Source organism: Rattus rattus, chromosome 10, assembly GCF_011064425.1.
Source record: "Rattus rattus isolate New Zealand chromosome 10, Rrattus_CSIRO_v1, whole genome shotgun sequence".
Taxonomy (NCBI): domain Eukaryota; kingdom Metazoa; phylum Chordata; class Mammalia; order Rodentia; family Muridae; genus Rattus; species Rattus rattus.
In genome coordinates this window covers 55,389,455-55,415,587 of record NC_046163.1, presented here as the reverse complement: position 1 = coordinate 55,415,587, position 26,133 = coordinate 55,389,455, and the positions used below count along the sequence as shown (strand labels likewise).

Genomic DNA, 26,133 nt, shown 5'->3' with positions numbered 1-26,133 from the left:
GGGCTTAGTGTGCCTGAACTCGAGGGACTTCAGGCTACACAAAGGCAAACAGACAATACCTCTATGGAATAATAGTCCACAAGAAAAGTAGAGACGGAAGACTGCTAAGGTGTAGAAAGCTCAGAGAGGCTTGGGTACCTCATGATGATGTCCCCTCCCCCCAGTAGGCTTTCTCTCATTGGTTTTCTCACTGTTATGGAAGGTCACGTGACTCCGGATGAACCCTAAAAAAACAGCATGTGTAGGGGAGTCATACTTACCATCCTGTGTACTTAGCACTCGAGACTGGAAAACCCTACACAGTGATGGTCCCTAGTGCCAAACCCAGGGAGTGCATGTTTCGGGGTCCTGTGGCTAGGGGAAGGTATGAGAGTAGTTTTGGGCTGACCGGAAAGTACCTGGGTCACAACTGTGATACCTCACCTTATATACTTCTTCCAACACATTTAACCACACCTAAAATTTGTCACTATTGCCATGTGTGTCAGCTCATGCCTATGGCCCCAGCATTGGATATTGCTGAGCCTAGCCTGGACTGTCTAGTGAGTTCCCATATCAACAAAATTTGACTTTTATTGTACTTAAATTTGCTTCAATAAAGTTAAGTTTTAAAAGAAGCAAATACTGTAAAAATGGGAACACTTCCTTCCATTCTTTCAGTTTCCTAGATAGCTATGATCCAGGGGCTGGCCATGCTCACATATGTGTTTGTGAGATGGGGCTGCAGCGTGTAGGTGCAGCGACCCTGGAACTCTCCATACACTAGAGTGACCTGCCTTTGACTTCCAAGTGCTAGGCTTAAAGGTGTGCTACCACAGCAGGAGTTTTATGTTTGTTTTTATAGAAGAGAATAAAAAGGACTGGACAGGTATTAGACAGGCTTCAAAAATATGTCAAATTGTCCAGTGTGTTGCTGTATGCCTTTAATCCCAGCACTCAGGAGTCAGAGACAGGTTGATTTCTGTGAGTTTAGGGCTAGCCTACTGTACAGAGCAAGATCTAGGATAGCTAGGGCTAGATAGAGAGAGCTCAACTCAAAACAAAACATTAACAGTAACAACAATATCCAAATATACAAATATTTATAATTCTATTTTCCACATCACTTATTATTTTAAATCTTGCCATTTTGCAATGTAACAGAACAAAAGCAACCTGTTAGCTCTTCATAAAATTATTGATAATCCTCGAGCTCAACAATCAGCCTCCAGTCCATCATCAATGGGCCCACAGTGTTACCAATGCCACCTCTGGTGGTGACTGAGGTTTCCCTCCCATCTGCCACACCTCTCCTTAATTTACCTCTGAGCTCTGAAATGCCATGATCACATATACAGTCCCTGGGGGTATGGGAGGTTTATTTTTAAAGCAGAGAAGAGAGCACTTGTGGCAGTCGCCTCTGGGTGAAGGAACGTCTGAGAGGCTGGGACTCAGCTTGGCTGTAGAGCACTTGCAGAGCATGTCCTGTCTCGACAGTCACTACCACTACCACCATGAAAGGGGATCTGCAACAAACCTGTGCAAGATTTGCACGCTGACTAGCCGAAATCTATTCTGGAAGGAATGGAGAGGGAAGCAGAAGGCAAGAGTTTGGCTCAGGTGGTATTTTGGACACTCAGTACCCATTTGTCTCAGATTGGTAACACTAATCTTGATCACTTGGTCTGTATCATTAACATACTTGGAAATGTTTAATGATTGTTCTTACAGGCTAGGGAAGAAATCTTTCATTTATAGAGGTAATCAATATCCATGATAGACATTTCCACTACAACCTGTTTTAAAGTACCAGAGACACATCACTGGTCTAATGGCTGGGAAGAAAAACACATGATTACCCACTTTAGCTGGTATCAGGCAGCCTTGTAATGGATGGGGTTGGGTGAGCTCTCTCAGATTTCTCCTTTGTAATTAATAGGCAATCTGTTGGAAGATGCTGATATTATGCAAATATTTTATTGTAATAACAACATCTTATCTATATCGCACATCTAATGAGAATGAGGTTTCTCCTCCATAATTCTTTATGCATATTAGTTACTGTTAGCTAGTTATTAATTACTGTTAGCTGGTTATTAGTTACTGTTAGCTGATTATTAGTTACTGTTAGCTAGTTGGTTATTGCCTGCATGGAAGAACCTCCTTTTTCTATAATGAGTTTACTGATCTCGCCTTGAAGATTCAACTCATCCTGCAGTTGGGTAGTGGAGTCCTGCTCAAACTGGTTCCTGGGTGACAAGTCCTCATTGTCCTTGTATGCTTCATGTCTTCCTAGCCTGAATGCTGTGGACTCATTTTATGTGGCCTTATGTTCTCTTGGAATAAGCATTTGTCCAGGAAGTCCTTTTATGCATTCCAGTGGAGAAACCAACATGTGTCAATGGGGCATCTACCTCCTTACTTGTATGGCTGTTAGAAAATAAGTATTTCAATAATGAGAGTAGTTTTGGGCTGACCGGAAAGGACTCTTTATTAACAACAGGAAAAAAAAATTAAATCCTTTTAGGTACTGATCATTTGATAAGCTAAGATTTATTAATGTTTATCATAAACTAAGTTCTTTCCATCTTTTCTATACCCCTCCTACCAACCCCATTAGATAGGCTGTCTTTTTGTTTTCATTTTACAAATAAAGAATCTTAAAGGCTATAAAATTTCTCTTGGTTCCTCAATTAAAGGTATAACCTAGGATTCCATATTCTTTGCCTCTGACCTGCAGGGATTTGCTTCTCTTCAGTCACTTACAAAGATGCAGAGAAAGTCCAGAGGGTTAAAAAGACGTCAGGATCTTACTTCAGTCATCCACACATGTGAGTCTCATGTGTCACATCCTGAAGGTCAAATAGTTCTTCCCACTTTCCTATGTATCCTGTATGTTTGGGGCCATATCTTCCTAGTGTATATCTCTTGTGCCAAGAAACACACCACCGCCTGCAAGAACACCGAAAGGTACCATGGACAGTGTCTGCCTTGAGCTGGACAGACTTCTAGGAATATAGCTATGCACATTCGTCTGAAAGTAAAGACACAGGAACTGACCTTTGCTTGCCCATGAATCTATCTACAGCTCCGGGATGGTGCCTGATACAGTCACACAATCGGTAAATACTTAATGGACATGTGAGCAGATGAATGAATGGCTGTTAGGACAGCATCCTAAGAGTCTTCCCAGATGCATGTCCTTTTTACGGACTAGAAAAAGTGATGAGAGGATTCACATGTTAACTAAGGACTTAATTTTGCTTTATCATCATTATTATTCCAATAGCAACACAAATCAGTTATAACCTTAGCAGACGGCGCAGTATCTTCCATGTTTTGAGATGAACCAAGTGACTTGGTAGTGTCTGGCTACTGCCAACAATGGCTGGGTACTTATATTTAAGTAAACATCCAAGCTCTGGGGAGGGGTAACCAGGAAAGACCCAAGTTCTGTAATCTTCCTTCCTTAGTGGCATCCCCCATCTTTCCTACGATAAATTGCTTTCATTTTCCTCGCTGGAAACTGTGTCAGAACTTTAAGTGCAATGTTGAGATCCAAGCCTCAGATCCAAGCATGAGTCAGTTCTTGGAAAGAAAGCAGAAACTAAAAGGAGGTCAATTTCTTTGAAAGAAATATACACAAAGGAAAGGAAATATTCAACAGACATCTCTGAAAATACATCTCCCTCCAAAAATGTTCTTACAGCAGTTCCAAAACACTTGAGAACTCACCTTCAAGACAAAGCAGGAGGCATGTATATATATATATATATATATATATATATATATATATATATATATATATATATATGACACGTTCTATTCTATTCCCATTCACGTACAAGTGTGTGATGTGTGTGTAAAAGGCGTATGTAAAGTGCTTGTTTGCTGTGTTCCCTCATACTAGGAAGAGCTTTAACACTGAATTGTATCGCCTTTCCTTAGCACCAAGCTGGAAACTGTGTGGCTTCATCCAGCACCTGACTGCACCTTCTGTTTCACGAGGCTCAGTCAGATGCGTTGACCTGTCTTTTCTTCCAATGAATTCAGAGATACGGAAGAAATACGCTTGTTTTATAGGAAGTATCTCAAGCTGGGGTTATTAAGATATTTCCTTTCTCTCCTTTAAAACTATTTTTTTATTTATTTATGTGCATCTGTATGTGTGTGTGGCACGCATATGTTGGTGCCAGAAGAGAGCATCAGCTATCTGGATGCTGTAGTTACAGGTTGTTGTGAGCCAACTGACAATGTGAGTTCAAGGAACAGAACCTGGGTCTCCTACAATAGCTGCAAGCTCTCTTAGCCACTGAGCCATTGCACAGCCTCGCAAGAGGACTTGCTCAAAGTCACCTGTGTAGCTGGTTAACTAGCAGAGCTAGAATGAGATCTGTCTGCCACCTCCAAGTCCAGTGCCTTTCCATTCCACAGCACTGCCTTACATACAGGAAGCTAATATTTGCTCAAATAGTGTAATGCCCATCCAGCAAACACTTAGGCAACTTCTTTACGAGAAACGCAAATGTTCCAAGATGCACCAATACAAAAAGGACAGACCATGCTCTGGAAGAATTTCCAGTGTAGTCAACAAAATAAGCAATAATTTTTAAATTCTTTAAAGTGCAAAGCTACCAGAGTGTAGTAAGTATTGAAATAGGACTTCATTGTTATTGTCACTCAGGTCCATGAGACAGGAGTGAGGAAGTGGCTAGTGACAGAGAGGGGTGCTGCCAGGAGGCTTATACAAATAAAGACTTACAGTCTGAGTAGACCTTGAACCTACAAAGGCTTGGAAGAATACTATGACAAGCAAGTGGGTAGCATGTGCACAGACCCGGGGAAGAGGGAGAGCCAGGTGCCTGAGGAAAACCGCAATCATGTGGCAAATCGGAGGCTGGAGTGTGTATGTTGTGGGGTAGCAGTGAGCAGTTGGTGGAGGGGAGATTACTGAAGAAAGATGAGACTAGAGATGGAAGCAGGAGCCAGAACTTGAAGCTATTTTTAAGGCCCTCATCCCAAGGGAACTAGGGAGCCAATGTAGGGTTTTAAGCAGGAGAGTGTTGTGATCACACCCGTGCTTGAGAAAGATCACTCTGGCGGCAAGGAAGGAACAGATGGAGAAGGGACAACATTAGAAGCAGGAAAAGCACTTATTACTACAGCAATAGTAAGAGCAATTTCTACAATGGCGTCTTTAGATGTGGTAGGAACCGCAGGTATACTAAATACTAAATGGCCATCAAATGTGCACTTGACTAGTTTTCTGTTTCTCGCTGGCGCTGGGCAGGGGTGGGGAGGTGGGTGATGCATTAAATGATTGTTGGCCAAAGTACCCATGAACATTAAAGCACTTCTGTGCCCTGCTTTACAGTACATGTCCCAAATTTCCACACTGAAAAATGAATTCAAATCTGATGCTACATGAATAAGTTGGATGGTGATTTTTGACTTTGCATCTTCATAACATCAAAAATTCCTATTTTCCAGCCATCATTTATCCATGTAAAATTTGTCCAAGTCTTTGGTCCATTTGTTTTTTCTTCCCTGTAAAATATCAATATATTCAGGTATCCATCCATCGGATGAATAACTTCAAACCAGACACTAATGGGATCAATATATGGTCTTTCTATCACCAAAAAAGGATGAACATCATACTCAAATAGTATTGATCACTGAAGAATTCCTGTTCTGCTATTAAAATCTTAGTTTATAGGATATGAAATGACACAGAGAAGATTTGGGGTCATTTGTTAGCTATTACATTTATTGATAAATATGACCTAACAGCAAGATTATTAATACATTTTTGTAATAACTTATTTATCAAACATGACAGTCATGCTGAGTAGTCTGGATTGTCAGGAGGGATATGTTTCACATGAGAATACTGGCCATTTGTAGTAGAAAGATGTTTAAAATACATTAACTATGCCAATGCTTTCTTAAACAAACCACACCAAATACAATGCTCACTTTCAATGCTGGAGACCACTGTCACTTGCCCACTAAGCAGCTGAGAAGTACTACACTTCCTGAGAGGCAACGGACTGAGCATCTTTAGATTCTCGCTGTCTCATTCTCCACAATGAGTTAAACGCTGCTCTTGCCTTGGGAATTAGGGTGTCACGATTTGTTGTTCTTTCTGCTTGGCTTCGGAACACCTGCTGATGGCAACTCTTACGTCCATCCTTCAGTCTCCTCTACTAGATAATGTAGGGGCTCGCTGGTCCCCCACTTCCTCTCACAACCTCAGTTTAACCTCATCAGCCCTCTTGCTACATCTTTCTGTCTCCCTCTGGATGATCTGCTCCTTCGTCTATCCTAAAGCTATTTTCCAACTCTCTTCTATATTTCTGCTTGTTAGGCATGCCTCAAGAAGTGGAATGTAGGCAACTGAAATCCCATAATACCTCTGAGAGCAGTGGTGGGCTTTGAGCTATCATCTCTTTATCCCTGTACTGATAGTAGGGCTAAGGCACTCCTTTCAACACAGGAGGAAGAATTTAAGTAACTAGGTTCTGATCTAGGTTCTGTGAGGCTTGGCAAAGTCCCTTGTGTGTTAGCTCTGTGCCCTAAGGAGGTCTAACATCCTACTCGAGGAAAAGAAATGGGGTTAGTGACAGTACTTCTCTTTATAGAACTATGCGAATATTACACATTCAATATTTTTGGTTTAATGATAACACAGTAAGTCCAAAAATAGCAGTTAGTACAATCATTATATGAATTTATTTCTTAGAAGATATTCAAAGTAAAGCAGGAATTATAATAATCTCAAAGATAATCAGCCTGAGGAGAGTAAAGCCTTCTATGTCGCATCTAACGGCTAGAGCTGTATGGGACCATGGATGTGCACTTGAGGTCCAGTGCTTAAGCCCTGGCCCTTCTCAGGACTGTGATGTCAACATGGAACTTCACCTTGGTCAGCCTCAGTGTTCTCACTCATAAGTCATATTGAGATGCTGTGGGGGTCCCCACATGAAGCAGTTAGCACTGTCCAGTCTGGGCCACCATTTAAGGGGTGTCTGAGTCTGAGTAATGGACTAGCGTCGTTGTTTTCGTTATCAAAGTTACTTTCGACAACTTCTAACATATCAAAGATGGACGGTAAGACCTGGGATCTTTGTGCCATCATGCTGGTAAAGTCGATCTGCTCTTTTACCTTATCCCCATCAAGGGATAGTAAGAACAGGAACAGTCAAAATGAGGCTTGGCTACTGCCAACACATTTTTTTAAAAAGCCCAAATAACTTCGTTTTATTAAAAGACCTTGTAACTCTAGAAATCAGAACCTGGCATTTGAGCTCATACAATGCAACTGTGTCTATGTTATGTAACGTGGGGAAAATTAGGGACAGAGTTTATAGCTAGTAAATGCTAGTACAGGAGGTTATTGAGCATCTCAGATGGAGCTAACGGAATGGCCCTGTGCTGTGAAACAGACTCAGATGGGGAGAGAACACAGAAGGAAGAAAAAGATGCAAAAAAAAATCTTTAATAATGTGTTACCCCGATCACACATAGAAATGATACTATTTTCTAACTGTTGAGTTAAATAAACAATGCCATTAGAATTAATGATACCTGCTTTCTTTTGCTTTAAAAAAAAAGTGGCCATTAGGTACACAGGTAGCCTTTCCACATGCCCTTCATATGTGTTCCATGCTGACCTATCGGGTCTGTCCCTGGTCTACCTCCCATGTCAAAGCATTATTTTTAATCAAATGTTCCACAAATTAAAAATAACGAAAATATAATGAATGCAAATGCCTTCTGAGGGCATACCTTCAAAATTCAAAGCTTTATAAGAAGTAATTATTATTAAAACAACATTGTTTTGAAGCTTGAGAATGTTCTAACTTAAGTCAATCGTTTCTTAAAGGGAGAGGAAAGGATAATTCTAAGAGGACAGAGAGAACACTAAGGCTGAAGAACACACCACAGTAGATGAGGTAAAGGACGCAGCTGGACTGTAACTCAGTGGTGGAGAACAGGCCTGAGATGTGTGCCTTACATCCTGTGCCACCCTTTAAACAGGAACGGCATCGCTTTCGGGTTTTGTAAATTAAATCTGGTTTTACGTAACGCTCGAAATATACCTTCAAACTTAATATTAAATTACAAACAGATCTACAGAGTTATTCAACTATAGCAAGGTAAGATATCATTTCTGTACATGGATGTAAACTCCAATTCAATTGGAAAATGTTAAGCACTTGATCATCTTTATTTTTTAAGCGAGAAATAACAGGTTATCTTTTTTTTTTTTAATTAACTTGAGTATTTCTTATTTACATTTTGAGTATTATTCCCTTTCCCGGTTTCCGGGCCAACATCCCCCAACCCCTCCCCCTCCCCTTCTTGATGGGTGTTCCCCTCCCCATCCTCCCCCCATTGCCGCCCTCCCCCCAACAATCACGTTCACTGGGGGTTCAGTCTTAGCAGGACCCAAATAACAGGTTATCTTAGAGTTTCCTAGGGGTTTCTGTACTCGACTTCCAGCAATCACGTTCATAGTCTTCATCGTTTGTCTTTAGTAAGAAATGAACCCTTTCCAAGTTCTCCAAGAGACCATAGAGTTATCAACCTGCTAGCCAGCTTAGTGAACTACCCCTGCCTGGTGAGTTAATCTTCTACCTTCCTAGTTAAATCTCCTCTTATCTGCGCCTTGAGAAATACAAATAAGCCACCGAGTGGTTTTGACTTCCATAAAAAGCAGTGGGGTTGAATTTCTGGAAGAAATCTAATTTGAAAACCCAGAAAAGGAGGGGGTTGGGAGCTAGGACCACACAGACGAATTCCTCTTGAAGGTCCCAGTTTCAGGCATCATTACCATTACACGGTGGTTATTTATAGAAACTCACTGCTAGAGCCCCCTCGTAATGAGGGTAACTTACAAGCAACTTCCCTGTATTTGCAGAGAGTTAACATGCAATGAATGCAAAGCCCTGGATTTTAAGAGCTTGCCTGGCACTCACGATGTGCCCCCCTTCTGTGGAGTGCACACACAGGCGTGCTGAGCCCTGTGCTGAAGCACAGGGGAAAAATCTCAGCACGACACAGCTGTCCATCCTTTTACCTCTCGGGCAGACTGTCACAGGTTTATAGACCAGAGTATCCACACTAATGGTTACTCTACTAAATCTCGGAATCATACTTGAAAAGTAAATTTGCTCAAATGCCCCCTAATTATTTGAATGCCAATGTTACCTTCAAGAACAATCATAAAAGCAAATTAGGACAGAAAATATGGAAGTCCTTCTGGTAAGGTGACTGGTGTGGGTGGCAGGAAGGAACCTTTGCATCCTGCACCCCACTTCAGAGGACTGGCTAAGCTCAATGTGGATGGCATCACCTTCCTTCTCTCTCTATGAACCGCACAGCCTAGCACAAATGGGCTGGCAGGGAGAGCAGGAGCTCAGATACAACGATGGGGATTTAGAACAAATAATTACCGCATGACAGTTAACAAGTGTCCTGCCACAAATCAACCTTTCCCCTTGCATCTTTAAAATCTTCCTTCGGGGAGAAACGTAGAGACTTAACCGAAAGGTTTCATGAGGTATGGGTTCTGTTATATTTACTTCATAAGTCGCACGCACTTAGTCCAAACGAGTAGAGTTTGTGGAACACAGGAAGGGCAATACACTTACTAAGGAGACGGCCATTCTACTTCCTGCTGCCACTAAGCAACTGTGGCCTTGGGCAAGCCATTCAGCTATGCACGTCAGTTCTCAGCTAGCAAGCACTAGATCAGGTAAATACTTTATTAACTCATTCATTTAATCTTAAGGCTAAATTTATAATTGTACAAATTACAACAATGTTTTCTATGTAATATGGACATAGATACTGATATAGAAATTTACTATGTCTACTGTGTCTGATATCTGTGGAGAAGAATCATGGCTTCTTCATTTTAAAACTTTAAGTGGTGCAGCTGGAATTGAACACATGCTCAGCCAATGATGGTTAACAGCAACTGAGAGGTTATTCCTTTACTGAAGAAAGCCTTGCAGGACCCCCTTAATGAAAGGCCCTGGATGAACTCTCATGGGTACTGCAAACTTGACCTATTTGGGGGAAGTTACTTGCTCTCGCTGTGAAGGACAGGCAGCCAGAGTCTATGGGCTACACGGCAAAGGGCAACACCGACTGCTGCAGGGTATTTTCTGTCCTGTGGTTTGAACCCCAGGTGGCTCCTGTACATTCTAGTCATGACTACAAAAGGCAGCACCATGCTACCGCACTGACAGAGGAAGACAATATTACTGTGACAGGAAAGGTGGTAAAACCAGCTCCTTACAATGGGAGAAATGTACTCCAGACAGCCTCCAGTAAAATCTGAAATCATGTACTATTTTCCTTGAGACACTGTTGTATATAGCCTTCCCCAGACTCAAACGAGAGGAAAAGTGCTCAAGTCCACAAGCAAAGAGAATTAAATAAACATCTTCCTCAATTAAATCAGTTTGGTTTCTCCTATTTCCTGGCAAAAGTGTGCCATGGGCCCTAGATTACCTGGAAATTCAAAGTGTTCCAGGCACCCAGACATAGTCGAATGCACTCTGCTGGATGCCGACCGCTCTGGGTCAGACTGTGTGAACACCACTCAGTTCCTGTCTAGTCTCTAAGAACATGTGCACACAGCAGGTTCTGAAAACCTTAAACCAGCCGTCCATTTTTGTTGTTGTCTTTGACATTGATTCCCAGGAGCTCCTCCTCCACTGGCATCCTCTTACCGGTCACATAATGCAGGAGACTTTTCAAGATAGTGTGGGAGACGAAGGCTCATGTGAGCGGCCCTCCTGGCGTGAGCAGAGACCACTAGCAATGATGGAAGAGAGTTTAATTTTAAACTGTGCAAGCAAACAAGAAAGCCCTCTCTTCTTGCACCCCAATACCTGTACCTCAGTGTGCAGGTGTCTGCCTGCAAGCAGGCTACCGAAGGCCACAAAGGCCAGGGCCACCCCAGCAGCAGAAGCTGACTGGCAGTTTGTGGCTGACAAATGTGTATTTTTAAGCACTCTCCTTGCTGAAATAACATGCTGGACTTCACAAAATGAACAGAGACTCCGAACAAGGGAAAACACCCCACAGCATCTACCCCAACATTGCAAATTCCTTGCCTATTACAGATGTCAGCCAACACCGCATGCATTTGCTTCCCATATGCGAACAAAACTGAAGCATCACAAGATGAATTTGAATGGAATGTTAACCTTCACTTTATTTATTTATTTTTTCTTTTCTTAGCTGACGACACGATTTTAGTATTATCACAACGGAGCTTCTGGCTGGAAAAAAATAAATTAATGGATGGATTTTAAAAAGCTTGGAGACTTTAAAAAAAAAAAAACAACTTTCAAATATCTATCCTTGACGGTGTGAGAGCCAAGATGAATGTATTTCAATAGCAACTTCCAAACTAAACTCACAAATTACTACCATTATGCTAAGTGCTAGCTACCCCACTGTGCAGCTTTGCTTTGTGAATTTTTACCTTCCTCTACGAACACTTTTAGCCACGGATCGCACAGCCTTTCAATGTTTTCTGCCTTTTCCTTTAAATAAACTGGCTGTGGCTCCTTCCATCTGGTTCCCCTTCCGTCAGCAACCCTGCACCTGTTCACACCTCCTCTCCTGTTGGATTCCACTGAACATTTCCTCCTCTGCCAGGGCTATTCTGGCACTGGCAACCTTTCTGTCATTCAATCCATCTGTCAGAAGTGAACTTTGTTTACCGCAAGCTTCTGCTTTCTTCTTCAAGAAGCGAAGCCCCTCAAGGTCATTGTCAAGTGAACTGTCGGCAGGGACTGAAATCCTCTCCTGCCAGCCAGCAGAAGATGAAGTTCTGTTGTGTAATTCACTTGTGAAAATTACTTTTGGGTTCGGGAAGACAATAATTTGGAGTTAAAGTAGCAAAGGCAGGGTGTTTTAATGATCGTTTGTAAAAGCAGACAGCTGATATGTATTTTCTTCATGTGTGTCTGCACTTCTCATTATATTGAGTAGGAACTATATGCATCAGAAGCAAAATAAAAGTTTTAAAGTGAAATCAAAATATCACAAACAAGCTTACACTATGTAAAAATTGCTCCATGGATGCAGCATTAACTTGAGGGATAAATATTTTCACTAATGAATTAGCCAAGGGAGAAAGTATTCCAATTAAGAAATTTTACACTGAAAGGCTTAAAATGTGCAAACATGCACCATTTCAGTATTAAGCTAAGGATTAACACAGCTCCATCATTGCTTTGCAAAGCCTATAACCCAGCTTACATACATCCGACCATGCACGTCTGAAATCTAACATTGAAAACTAAGGTTTTGCTTAAATAATAACAGAAGAGAGGCTGCCAAGTGAACACGCAGTCTACCTGAGGAGGTGTCAGCTGCCTGACAGACCAGCTCTGGGAAGAACAGACACCCGCAGAAATGAAGGACCTGGACGTCCAGTGAACCGATTGTCATCCTCAGCTATGGGGTACTCCGTCTCACGACACACACACAAGTCTCTCAGGTTTAACTGCTCATTAGTATTTTCAGATACTATTATTGCCCAGAAAAGAAAACAACAACAACAACAACAAAAAAAAACCCAAAAAACAAAAACCAGTGACTCTCCTCAAATTTATGAATTCAAATTAAAAGGGGAAGCCTTTTTTTTTCCTAAGGTATGTAACCAGAACCTTGTTGCCAAGCGCCCCTAAACATGACATGACGGCATTTGTTCAGGGCTGCAGGGCACTGCAGAGAATCACCTTGAGATTTAATCAGGTCTCAGATGCTTCTGTTAGCCACAAGTCTGCAAATTTTTGCAAATTCCTTAAAAATTAAAAAAAAAATTCAATCTTTTCTTTTAAAAATTAAAAGCAGGTTTTAATTTTTAACCAGTTGAGAAAACACAGGGAATTTAAAATTTGAACCTGAGGGTTTTGATTGGTTAAATATGCACGATTTATAAAACAGATTTTTCTCAAAGCAGTTTTCCGGCCCTGTGAAGGAAAATCATTGTGTTGCTAAATACAAAGCCAAACAAAATTTGCAGCTTAAAATCTAACTGAAGGGATAGATTTAGCACAAATTCCCAATATATTACTAACCCTAAATATATTATTTAAATCCTTCTTATGTAATATGCAATATTTAATACATGGATTTTGTACTGAAAAGATGAGCTCAAAGGGGAGCGCTCTTTTACTATCTCTCTGAAATAGAATTTCTACGTAGTTTCTGCTTTATGTGGAGAAAATTTCAAAACTGATATGCCCGGTAAGCTTACTACCTTTCTGCATATTCTTTCTCTTTAGGGTTATCTGTGTTTGATGGGTGTTTGGTCACCTGAATTCCTGCTTCTGGATGGCACTGAGTTAGTACTGGTAAGGAGATCCCCTCTGTGGTGGATGTGCTCCGTGAAAGGAACAAGCATTAGCCGACTGCTGGTCTAATAGGGGCTGCTTGCACTACGGTGAAAGGACCTTGCCCCTCAGAACACTGATTCGGAAAGACACCTAACTTCTCTCGGAAGCTGATAGATAAGAGCAGAAACACATGGGAAGACCACTGAGCACCACTGCACCATCACGGTGCCCGGGTGCATGCTCCCATGCACGGCTCCCTTCTGCAAAAGCATGCAGTGAAGAAAGGGGGCAGCGTCAGGGCTACTTTTGCACAGGGACTCACTCAGGAACCAGAGGATATTTGCCTGCCTCATACGCAATGTGTTTATTTTATCTTTGAAATAGGAAAACTAGGAAGGAGAAAGTTGAGTTTGATAACAACACCTGAGATGTAAATTCCACAGGAAAAAAAAAGGCACCACACTTATGTTGCCAGGTTGCAGCAGAGAAGAGGAAAGCCGTCTCTAAGGGCACTGCTAGGTGAAGCCTGAACTGATGTCGTTCACATCTTCAATGCCAGTTTTCCTCAAACAGCATATGGGTGTAGGATGTAAGGTAAAACATTTAAGCTCCTTAATAAAGAACTGATGTTCCTTGCTTCTCTCCACTCTGAATGCGCCTCGTGCTCTGCTTCCCTGAGAACTACGCAGGCTGGAGACGCTATCGTTCCCCCGTGTTAGTGGTTTCTGTCTGCCAATGTTATTTTGACAACAGAGGATATCCATTTTTCACCCTTTTTCTCAGTTACCTTTAGGCAAAACCTGCTTCGAGACATAAAAATATTGCGGTACTGTAGGACAAAGACCTGAGAGGTTTCCATAGACTTGCTGAGAGGAAAGACGGGTCTGCGAGATTCTGTTAAGAGTTAGAGGAGACCAAATGACAACTTTAAATCTGCCACAATCATTTACTAATGTGCCGCTATATCAAATAAGTCTGAATTTTTGACAGCACCAAATTAGATTTATTGCAGAAACTGCTGCATAAATAGCATATGGCTATGTTATACCACCTATTTCAGATCCTGGTAATGCTTCCCCTCCCCCTCTGAAATGAATAATTTGAGCCAAGCTATAAACCTTCTGGAAAAAAAAAAAGGAGAAAGACAGACCCAAGTTTGAAAACAGATGCAGGAGACCTGAATCTTGTCAAAGTCGTAGCATTTGAACCAATGTGCTGACCTAGCTGGCATGATGGCTCCTCAATGCACAATTAAATTTAACAGGTTGGCTTCTCATTTTTGCACAGTAATTTGATTTTTGTTTTAAGGTTTGGGCTCTAAATTATACTTAGATTTTGTTGTTCAGTCCACAATTACACGGAGCAAAAAGGATGAACAAGTGGCCCTTGGTCAGACACAGCTTAAATTAGGTTATTAAGGAGAAACACACATATCGCCTGACTGCTTTTAGTTTTCAGTTGTGAGAGATTTACGTGGTGAAAATCATACCAGGAAGTCTTTTCTAATTTTAAGTATGTCCTGATCCTGAACACTGTGGATAAAAGATGTAGAGCGACCGCTTGGCGCGCCTCAGCGGAGAAGAGCACGGCAGGGCTACACGTTCCGCAAAAACCGAAGTTGCACGGGGGCTGACACTGAAAACTCAGGCAATGAATTCAGAGATGGGCAGTTCCTCCGTTCGCAATCTCTCTCCAATACCCAACCCCACCCCCAAGTTTGACACACAGTCCAACTAAATTCTCCTCTTTGAACAAAAGTTTCGGTGCGTCCATCGATGGGAAAGGCATTGCAAGGTCTTCTCGCAGACCAATGGGCACACCACTGCACACATCGTGGCACTGAGCTACCCCGCAGGCTCCCTCTCTGTGGTCAGTCTTCCCAGCTGCCCTATCTGTTACTGTCTGATTAGTTCTGCTAAGGAGCCCCTCCCCTGCCAGCTTTCGGTGCCATCTGTTCTACACAAGATGGCTGCTGCCCAGCAGCCTAACACTGCCCTCCTACCTGGCACCCGGCTACCATCCTTACCCCAAAGTGCTAACACAGGTTCTCGCTGCTGGCACACTCAGGCTTTCATTACTACTACTTTGACAAGTGCAGGGTTGTTTGTAATTTCTCTTTTATCCTGATTTTGATTGTACAACCACCTCCCACTGATTCAGTTTGCTTCAGTTTTGTTGCTCACAGATTTTACTCTCCACATTAATCTCCCTCTGGCATGTTACTGCATCTGTTCCCTTTTTTATTATTAATTTTCAAATTCCCACCATTTTTGACAAAAAGGAGGTAATCTACACTCTGTTTCTGCCCATTTCATTTTCTTTAATTTGGAAGATAAGTATGAAAGCATGCCAAAGAAGTTAATTCTCCGTTAACAGTTTGTTTTCTGGCATCCCTAAGCCTTTGTATATGAAAGACAGATAGGGATAAATGTTGACGGAATCACAGCAACAGAGTCGAACCATCCCTGACTCTAATGAAAAGCAAACACGGAAGGCAGCATCTAGGACGTTTATTAGTGATATGAGCTGTCTCCTGCGCCATGACGCCCTCCACTTTTACAGATAATTCTTTGTGAAAGTCAGTCTGGGTGCGGGATCAAAATTTGGGTTCCTCTACAGTTCTGACATGGGCTTTTTTTTTTTTTTTGCTGTAGATGGATTTCATTATTCCTTAATAGGATTATCATCCTTTCTCGGCTGAAACATTGCTGACCAATTCAACGACTAAAGACTTGAATAGATGTCTTCTTTCAGGGAGAGGTAAGAGCCAAGTGCCAGCAGTGCTGTCCGTAGAACTTAAGGAGCCCTGGCTGCCACGATGCTGCCATCAGCAAAGGACGACTTCAGGAAGGAATAGACCGATGGCTTTCCCTCTCAAGACAAAGACTAAGACTAGAAAAGAGGAAGCACCATATTTAACAAAGTACTCTCTGTAGCCTTAATTCATCAACGCCATAACCTTGCCAAGGGAGGCTAGCTAGAGGACTGGACCATGCCCTCAGCTGCCCTCAGGTTCTCTAGACTAAGCATTGTGATGATTGATTATTGTTATTATTTTTATTGGTATTATTATTATTACTATTATTATTATTTTACATGACTTCATTTTAAAGCATTGAGGTCTCTGAACAGACAGAAGCACAGTCTCTATCTCTAATTTCCAGAACTCTGTGTTAATGGGATTTTACATATCCGTGCATCTCCACAAGCCTCAGCTACTCTTTGTAGGAAATGAAGGGCAGTTGACAGAACAAGGACATGTCAAAATCAAGCCAAGCCAGCCTGCTGAAGCACACGGGATTGATCCGCTTCCGGAAGGCAGGCAAGGGCCACCCGCTCACCAGCCTCCAGCCTCTACATGTGCCACTAGGACATGGCACTTTGTTTTCCATGTCATGTACCAAGTAGAAGTACATTTGTACAAAGTTACCCTTCGACCTCTGGGTCCATTCTTTTAGTCAGAAACAGGCTCCGATAAAGACAGCAACGTTTTCAAGGCTGGCTCTTAGAGTACCTTCTCTGGAGAAGGAATCCCTCCTAGACCTCAAAACACAAGCAACCCATTTTTTCTTTCCTTGTAAACCCCAGGACGTGAGAAAGATATTCAGTTCTCTCCACGGTGATAGAAGTGTGCTTGCTAGAGGCCATACTGAGCCACTGTGGAACGTCGATTCCACTTAGCTAGATGTCTACCTGACAGGCTGCTCCAAATGCTGCTTTAACCCATGACTTAATACTTGCTCTGAGCTGAAACTGACTGCATCCCACCCCAGCCCCAGTGCGGGCTTACACGGTCTGGACAGCAGTGTGTTTCCCATGAGGCTGACTTCGGTCTGTGTCAGGTCACTGAGGAGACCAAAACATTTCCCAGCCTCTTAAACCATCTCAAGATTCTTAAGAAGCTTACTGTCTTGGATTTATCAATCAATAACTCACTGTGTAATAAGCATGTGGTTATCAAATAAAAGAGGAGCACTGTCTGACAACTGACCTAGTAATCAAACCCAGGGAGGAGGGAGGAGGTGGGTGAGAAGATATTAAACTGATGACTTGTTTCCTTCCCTCCATTTATCTACAACAATAGGGAGGACAGAACTTCCTTTCAGAACCGCTCTGACTTGGGAGCATTATTCTAACACACACTGCTGCTTTCCCTTCTATTTTCACTGAACTTGATGCTCCTTGTTGTTGAGTCAGGCAAGCAGTGTGGGTAAGCTTTCTCGGTTCCCTCTGGGCTTCTTCAGGAAATGAGCTGGCTGCTGCTGCCACCATGCTCCAGGCTGTGGGCCTGTGTGGCGGGGGAGAAGGGAGCGTCCCCAGCGTCGATCTTCATTGCACACACATTTGGGCATTGCAGAACTGAGAGGAGCGGGCCAGGAACGTTGAGCAGAACCTGCAGACACACATTGGCTGGCAGCCGCTAACTCAAGCCTCTCTGCCCCGGGCCACGCTGAGACCAGGGTGTCGCGCCTGTCAGACAGGTGGAGAGACCGTGCACAGGCAGTGTGGTGTCCACCAGAGCCTCTGTTTTCCTGGCTCCTTGACAGCCTACTTTCCCCGATACTGGGTGGGGGAGAAAAAGAGGATGCAATTTATAACAGCACCAAGGCCATCTATTTTGAGCCTTGAAGATGTTGGTTGCACATATATTCATTTAAAATTATTTTTGACACGTTCTCTGCTTAATTTATTCATGAAAGGAGTACAAGAGAGGGAAAATGAGCTTAACTTTTAAATGGAAACTTTAGGTTAAAAATTCTTGAATAAAACTCAAGTGGAAAAAACTGAAGTTAACCATGCAACATAAAGAAACACACTGATGCTACATGTCTTCTTCAAATGAGCCCAGCGGGGCTCAGAGCTGGGACCTAAGCTAATTAATAGATGCTATTTCCTTCTCCCTTTCCTCCCTTAATAGTAAAGAGCAGAGGTAAATTTATGCTAAACACCTGATGTCATGCTTGGTGATGGGGGACTGAAAATAAAGAGAGGGCTTGGTTCTGGCCTCTGAGCTTAGATTTTACAACCTTCCAAGTCTACATAGCTCTAAATTATGGGGTTTTTAAAAAACTTGTTTGTTTTTATACGTGTGTGTGTGCGTGTGTGTGTGTGTGTGTGTGTGTGTGTGTGTGTGTGTGTGTGTGTGTGTGACTGTAGCATCTAATGGCCAACTTCAAGCCCTCCTTTTCTTTCCCTTCCTCGTTGTACTTCCAAGCTTCCCCTTACAGGACTCATCCTCTTCATGTATTTAGGAATGTTCTCCATGGAACTCCATGTTAGCCCTGACACACAGAGCATCTCAAACTGCTTATAATTAACCAGGTTTGTTTGAACTCCTGATCACTTATAAAGCACTAGTTTTATAAACATTTGATATACTAAAAGTTATGCACACTAATTAAACTGCTTATTAATTAAAAAAAAACACCCACTTTTAAAGATCGTACTCATTACCGCTGTTGCCATTTGAATTTACAGGGGTGCTATGGTTATGTGTAGCTCAGTGGTCACTGTGTACACAGCATGCGTAGGTCCCTGAATTCAATCCCTACCACAAAGTAAGAAAAGAAGGGAGAAAGAAGGGGGAAAGAAATGTGTCTATACATAGATATACTAGTTTCTATACTGACACAGTGTTTATGTTTCTCACGTCACAGACTAGCAGCAAGCAGACACTGCTGTACAGAACCAGGCAATACACGGCACAAGCTCAGTACACTCTCGACTTCCTGCTTCTTTCATCCTCTAAAATAAACAAGCAAGAAACCTTATGAACCGGCCATGCCTCTTTGGATTTATATTGGCAGTGGGCAATATCAGGTTCCAATCAACATGAACAGGGAACCACTCTTTGTTCCTTCTTCCCACTCCAAACTATTCCTCAGGCAAAGAAAAAAATCAGTGGTCATATTTTAAACTGACAGGGTCAATGGAGCAGACACCCCCTGCTCTTACCTTACCCAGGGTCCTTCATCCCTTTCTTCCCAGTGACATAACTTTCTCCTGGCAAAGTGTGACTTTCCCTTGGCTGCCCGTGGCTTCTCTGAGCTGCAGACTCCCATATCCCAAAGGTATGTTTGTGCATCTGGACACTATTTTCTTCTAAGGGAGTAATCCTGGAAGCTTGGGAAGTTATACTCAAAGGCAGGAAATCAAAGCCCTCTCCCTTATCTTCAGCCTCAGAATGAAGGGTCTGACCTGTGAGACAGAGAAATCTGAGAGGATGAGCCATCCTCAGACAAGGAGAGCTCTGCCATGGATGGCTCACTGTGACACCACAGGGGTGCTGAGGACAGTCCCCAGGCCTAGGAAGGAGAGCTGGCTGCACTTGCACTGCTTCTTCCTCTGAGGACTTCTAAGAACTCCAGCAGAAATAGAGCAAATCTCAGTAGATCGGGCAGTCAAACTACGTCAAGAGCAGTTATTATCTCAGCTGAATGTCAGTCATTTCAGCTTCTAGAATGCTCTAGAAACAAGTGTTAGCCACCTTTTGTTTCGATAAACCTGCCCATTCCAGTAGGACAGCCTTGTGACTTCCTTGCTGTAGCTTTCCTCAATTTCAAAATGATATAAAAGCTCAATTGCAACCTGCTATCTATTTAGGTCAGAGGTCAGGTCTTTCCATGTGGGTCACAAAAGTAGGGGAGGGCAACATGATCACTTATCATCTCTCACTTAGATTGCTGCTCTGAGAATTCCTTGAAAAATTACTCATGCAAAAGGGGACATGGGGCTTTCATGACAGTCACATTGATAAAAGCAGGAGCCGGCAGTTTAATGATAGGCACGTCTCCCATTAGCACTTAGGGCAATTCAGGTCCAAGGCTTCCTACAGGAATTTCCCTCCAGGTTGGATATGAGGGAAGGATGCAGAACTTGAAGAGGGTATGTTAATAAGTAAGTTCTGTGGAAGAGCGCCCACCACTGTGAGTAGCTAGTAAGTCACACAAACATTCAGAAATGGTTGCTGTAGAGTTTTGTTTCAAATTAACCTGACACATACACGCAAAAAATAATCTTATGGAGGGATTCAAATCTCACAGTTCTGTAGATGTTTGGATTTATTAAAAATAAATATGTAAAGGGACTTCAACTGTTCTCCTTCCTCTTGATAAAAATGAAGCCCAAGAGAATGACAGTCTTATTATGACAATTTAAACGGCCAGTGAAGGGCAGGAAGAAGCAGCCCTGACAAGACTCCACTGTAGTAACGTATAACCCTATCCGTACACAGAGGGGCAACTGCAGTAATGTATATCCCTATCCGTACACAGAGGAGCAACTGTAGTAATGTATATCCCTACCTATACACAGAGGGGCAACTGCAGTAATGTATATCCCTATCCGTACACAGAGGGGCAACTGTAGTAACGTATATCCCTATCCGTACACAGAGGAGCAACTGCAGTAATGTATATCCCTATCCGTACACAGAGGAGCAACTGTAGTAATGTATATCCCTACCTATACACAGAGGGGCAACTGCAGTAATGTATATCCCTATCCGTACACAGAGGGGCAACTGTAGTAACGTATATCCCTATCCGTACACAGAGGGGCAACTGCAGTAATGTATATCCCTATCCGTACACAGAGGAGCAACTGTAGTAACGTATATCCCTATCCATACACAGAGGAGCAACTGTAGTAATGTATATCCCTATCCGTACACAGAGGAGCAACTGTAGTAACGTATATCCCTATCCGTACACAGAGGAGCAACTGTAGTAATGTATATCCCTATCTGTACACAGAGGAGCAACTGTAGTAATGTATATCCCTATCTGTACACAGAGGGGCAACTGTAGTAACGTATATCCCTATCCGTACACAGAGGAGCAGTGAACACTTACTTCTACAAATTAGTGCTACTGTTCTTCTCAGTTGTCTTTTTGGGAACAATCACATTCATCTATTTCCCTAGTAATTTACATAGACTTTCAGCCTAATGAATAAGGGATTAACTTGGCAGGCAAATTACTGGGGTTCAAAATCTGTTCCCTTAACCTATCAGTTGAAGGACCTCAGATGACTCGCTTTACCTCTCTATAAACTAGGAGAATGGGCGCCTTTATCTGTGAAGCTCCCCTCTGTGCAGTTCCTGGAGCACAGCACTGGTGCTCCCTGAGTTCCAGTCTCTGGTGTTGGCTTGGTTCTAAAAGCTATGATGGGGATCATGACACCAGACAGAAACTAAAATGAATATACCCTTAACCCTTAGAAGAGCTTTCCCTCAAGGGGGTTGGAGAAATCAAGAGAAAGAAGTTCTCTGTCAGCAGGCAAGGCTGCGGCAGGGAAATTAGGATTCAGGGAGATCCTGAAAAGAAGATAAGGCTACAGTTAGGCTAGCGGAAGCCATTGAGGTGTTTATTTGTGAAGAATTGTGAAAGGGGAGGAGAGCCCACACTGTAAGGGTCGCTGCATCTGGCTGAATCTGGCTGGAAATCAGCAGTGAGGATTAGTGGGGAGGAAGTGAGTGGGAAGGCCAGAGTCAGCCACAGTGACCTGATGTCCGCGCTGAGTGGTGTGGACCTTTGTGACAGCTGGCCCAGTGGATGGCTTGGGGAGCAAGATGGTAGACAAGATGATAGAGATTTGACCCACTATTTCACCACCATCTCACAACATGGTCTCATATTCATTTTTAAAATCTGGCTAGACTGTGTCACTCAGAATGTTGGAGAGTGATATATATATAATCTCGGCTCAACAGCTAAGGGTGAATTTCAGTGTAAAGGAGAGATGTGTCTTGTTCCTTGGAGTTTTAATTGTCATCTTTATATTTATGATTGGGGTTTTTTTTTATGAAACATGAACATAAATGAAGCATCAAATGTTTATGAAAAGTACTACACTTAAAAGTAGCCAGTTAAGTTTTATTCTATAGGTGGCCTTGCGCACTTCTGTAGAATCTGTGTAAGTGAAGTGCAGCAGAGAAAGCTTCCCAGGGAAGCAGGCACAATCTTTTCTCTGAAGAACAAAGGACTTCGTTAGCACGCGCTTTTGCAGCAGTGACGGCATCTCAATAAGCTCTCCTTGCCAGAGTTGATCTTGTCAAACGGCACAAACAGAGAGTGCAGGGAAACGCTACAGAACTTTGACTCCAGAAATTAACTCCGAACGAGAGTGAACGCAAAGGGGCAAAGCGGCATTAATATTTATTCACCAGAGCGAGGTCACACCAAGACATTAAATGCTTCCGTTCCCGTGGCTTAGCAGTGCCTAGCACACAAGCGGTTGCCTCTCAATGGAAGTCTGACAGGAAGGAAAACTGCAACATTGTCACGATGAAGGGAAAGTTGCAAATTTTGAGGATTAAATAACCACAGGAACTGGGCTAATAGTGTGTTCTCAGTGCCACAGTGACAATGCTTTAAACGCGCACTAAAGAGCACTTATTATTCTGCAATATTAAGCATTTTCCTCATAAAAGTGTTTCATCTGCTGGGGCTTTCCCCAGGGATTCATACATGTCTAAGTGCTTTATTTTCTCTCTTCCCTCTTTCTCTCTTCTCTCTCACTGCTTAAATCAGAAGGTGTCAAGCCATTTGGAAGATTATCATAACAAAATGTTTTTAACAAAGTTTGATTTTAACAGAACTGGAGGCATCTTAGCACTAACCCAAAACTTTGGGAGGTTCACCAACCTCTAGGATATTTTTTTCTCCAAATGCAGGCTGTTAGAGTAGTACGTTTCTCCATCTGTCAGCAGACCATGCTCGGAATTACATTGTCATATTTAATGCAGAAGGGATCATTCCCCTTTCATGGTTTAAATTCCACATACTACTGTAATTAGAAGACCAGTGTTTTCCTATTTTGTAAATTAAATTAAATATCATAAACTTACATGTATATGTAGACAAAATTCCCTCTACAATCTGAGGATTGAACAACCTCGGAGCTTGGTGTTAGCCTGAAAGCTGCAGTGACGGCACGGTAAGAAGACCCGAAGTGCTAAGCCTACTTCTCTGTCCGAATCCTTCTTTCTGTGTATGGTTATGCATGTGCATATGCATGCACACATGCATGTCCTGCTTTAATTTTGAGTGATCTACATGCTCACTGAAGTTCCCAGTGACGAATGCACACAGTGCATATCTCACGATGAAAACATTACAATTAAAAACCCAGCTGCAGTAAACGTGCTCACAATGTTCTGAAAGCAAGCAGTCCCACTCAACTTCATATCTAATTTTACAGCTCCTTCGGAAACACACACCTTATTTTTATATCAACTACTTCTCAGTCTGCTCTTAACATGTCTCTTCCTTTTGTCTCTTTCGCCACTGACAGAATCTGGTTATTTTCATAAATACATTTCCTCACAGTCTTCATTTCAACATTTTTATTAGACGTAGAATTAGTGGTGGTAGGGGTAGAAATGTGTCATTTGCTCCTACCGATAAGGAATCACTGGAACACTTGAGCACAGCAGACAAACGCTTTTGTAATCCGCAGTGATTCCCTGCCACACTCCTCATTCACGAGGCTGGCTGTTCTGCTTGTCATCTCTCCACTTTCCGGAATATGCCTGAACGCTGTGTGTGAATTGACCGACGGGAGGAACAACTGCTGGGAGTCTGTGGCAGAAGCCGTGGGGCACTGGGTGCTGAGCACACATGTGATGAGCGCATACCTGGTGAGGTGCAGCTGGCGCTCAGACTCGCCCAGCAGCTCTGTGACTTGCAGGCACTCCTGTCTGGCCCGAGCCGCCTTCTGCTGCTCCTGCTCCACTTGCTGCGTGCATTCGCTCAGTTCCAGTCTCAACTTCTCTATTTCCTTAGACAGAGGGAAGAAAAAATCCATATCAAATCTATACACTTGAACCCAAAACTAGTTCACTTTTATTTCATCTACAAATCTTTCATATGCAAAAAAAAAATCATTAGAAAATTTAGACTAGCTTAAGTTCCGCAACAAAGAGAAAAATCACATTCACAAATGGACAGACCTGAAGTAACTATGGATCATGAGAAGTCTGGTTTAAAGCATGAAACCACTGGATGTGAATGCTGTAATGATTGATAATCTAACTTCATGCAAAGGCTTGTTCTCTTAAAGAGTAATGAACTCCCTTTAAAATGTAATATGTCATTTAAGAGATACGACCAGACACAGGCAGTGATATAGATCAATGTATGACATTTGTACTTAAAAAGACAGACTTACAGTTTTACTTGGATGCCATAGAAACCAAATTAAAGGTTAAAAAATTGTTTTTAAGAAAGTATGTTGTGCCAAAGAGGCATTAGCATGCTGTCTAATAGTATTTATAAACAATTGGAGACAGGCTCAGCCTGAGTGCATGAAACTTCCCAGTGTACATATTAACACCTGGACTGGCAGGCGGGCAGAGCACGCCAACATTAGGGTCACAGATGTGTACACATGTATGATATACGAACATGTATGAACATGTATGAACCTGCACAGTAGCTTACTATTTAGTTTGAGGAAGAAACTCCTTATCTTACCAAAACTCAAATGTTTCAAAGCAAAGATAACTTACACTGCACATATTTAAGATGGTTTTTATATTAAAGTAAAAATATTCATTACAGAACATCTATGACATTAAGCAAACTAAAGGAGCTGGACATTAACAAATTGGACTTTAAAAACAAGAAAAGCTAAAGGTATGTTTTCAACTTAGTACACAATAAGCAAGAAGCAAGTTTGCTATACAAAATACACTATGTTTTCATGTCTGACCAATTTAAGGGCAGCATTTGCACATGTTTAAAATGTTTTGCTGTCATTTACCAATATTCTGAGTGACCTCCAGCTACATTCCACCAATCAACTATGATAAAGCAAATGACTCATTTCTTTATCTTTATAATGCTATCTTCACTTTATCCTATCAAAATTTTATATTACAATAATATGATAAAGTAACTTGCTATAAGTTCTCAAATATTATTTTCTTTTTAAAAATCCATATACTTATAGGTCCGCCACGTTCATGCACAGTAGGTTTTTATATCTTTCAGATTGGAATACCAAAAAAATAAAAAAAATTTAAAAAAGCCCCACTTTATTTCTTTAAAATATTTTAAGTTATTAAAGTTATGCTGAGACTTTTACAATCTTAGAATTAAATATAGTTAAAGATGTAAAACATAATAGGGAAGTCAGTAAGGTTTCTTTGCCTAGAATTTATAAAATTAGGAGCAAGTAAGTCTAGAATTGGAGTTATGTGTTGGCATTAGAACTTCAAAACCACTCAATATTTGCTTTTACATCATGCTATTTATAAAAATCTGTGCTAAATATGAGCAAATCAGAGAATCACCATCTTTTCTGAATTCAGCAGGTAAGAATTCATGTGGTAGATGAGACAGACACAGACACAGACACACACACACACACACACACACACACACACACACAAGCAAACAACAAATGCATTCCCGAGAGAGCACGTGTCCTCAGCACAGGCAGGGAGATTAGCATAGGAGACAAAGTGGAGACAATGTGAAGCCACCAAAACCCCATGGCTGGGAGATGGGACCACAGAGACATGGACTGCAGGTCATAATTTCTTATGGATAGCAGGAGACAATGGCTTAAACAGATATGCAATTTGAGAAGCTTAGTTTTAAAAGCTGGATCAATGTGTATGATCAACTTTAGGCAGCAAAGTATGGCAGATGGGAAACCCTGAACAGATAGCAGCAATATTCCAGACAGGAAAAGTAGATTTACAACAGAAATATAAGAGAAAAATGATGACTTTATGGAAAAATGGGAAATATTGCGGTGAATAATATGTTTG

General features: G+C 42.0%; 1 protein-coding gene across 1 annotated transcript in view; it reads right to left on the bottom strand.

Moving 5' to 3' along the window:
- Sdccag8 (SHH signaling and ciliogenesis regulator SDCCAG8) overlaps positions 1-26,133 on the bottom strand; it is a 195,293-nt gene that overhangs the window by 74,287 nt on the left and 94,873 nt on the right. Inside the window, exon 14 of the mRNA XM_032915108.1 lies at positions 23,992-24,134. Within this exon, the coding sequence (XP_032770999.1) occupies positions 23,992-24,134 (143 nt within the window). The remainder of the gene's footprint in view (positions 1-23,991; positions 24,135-26,133) is intronic.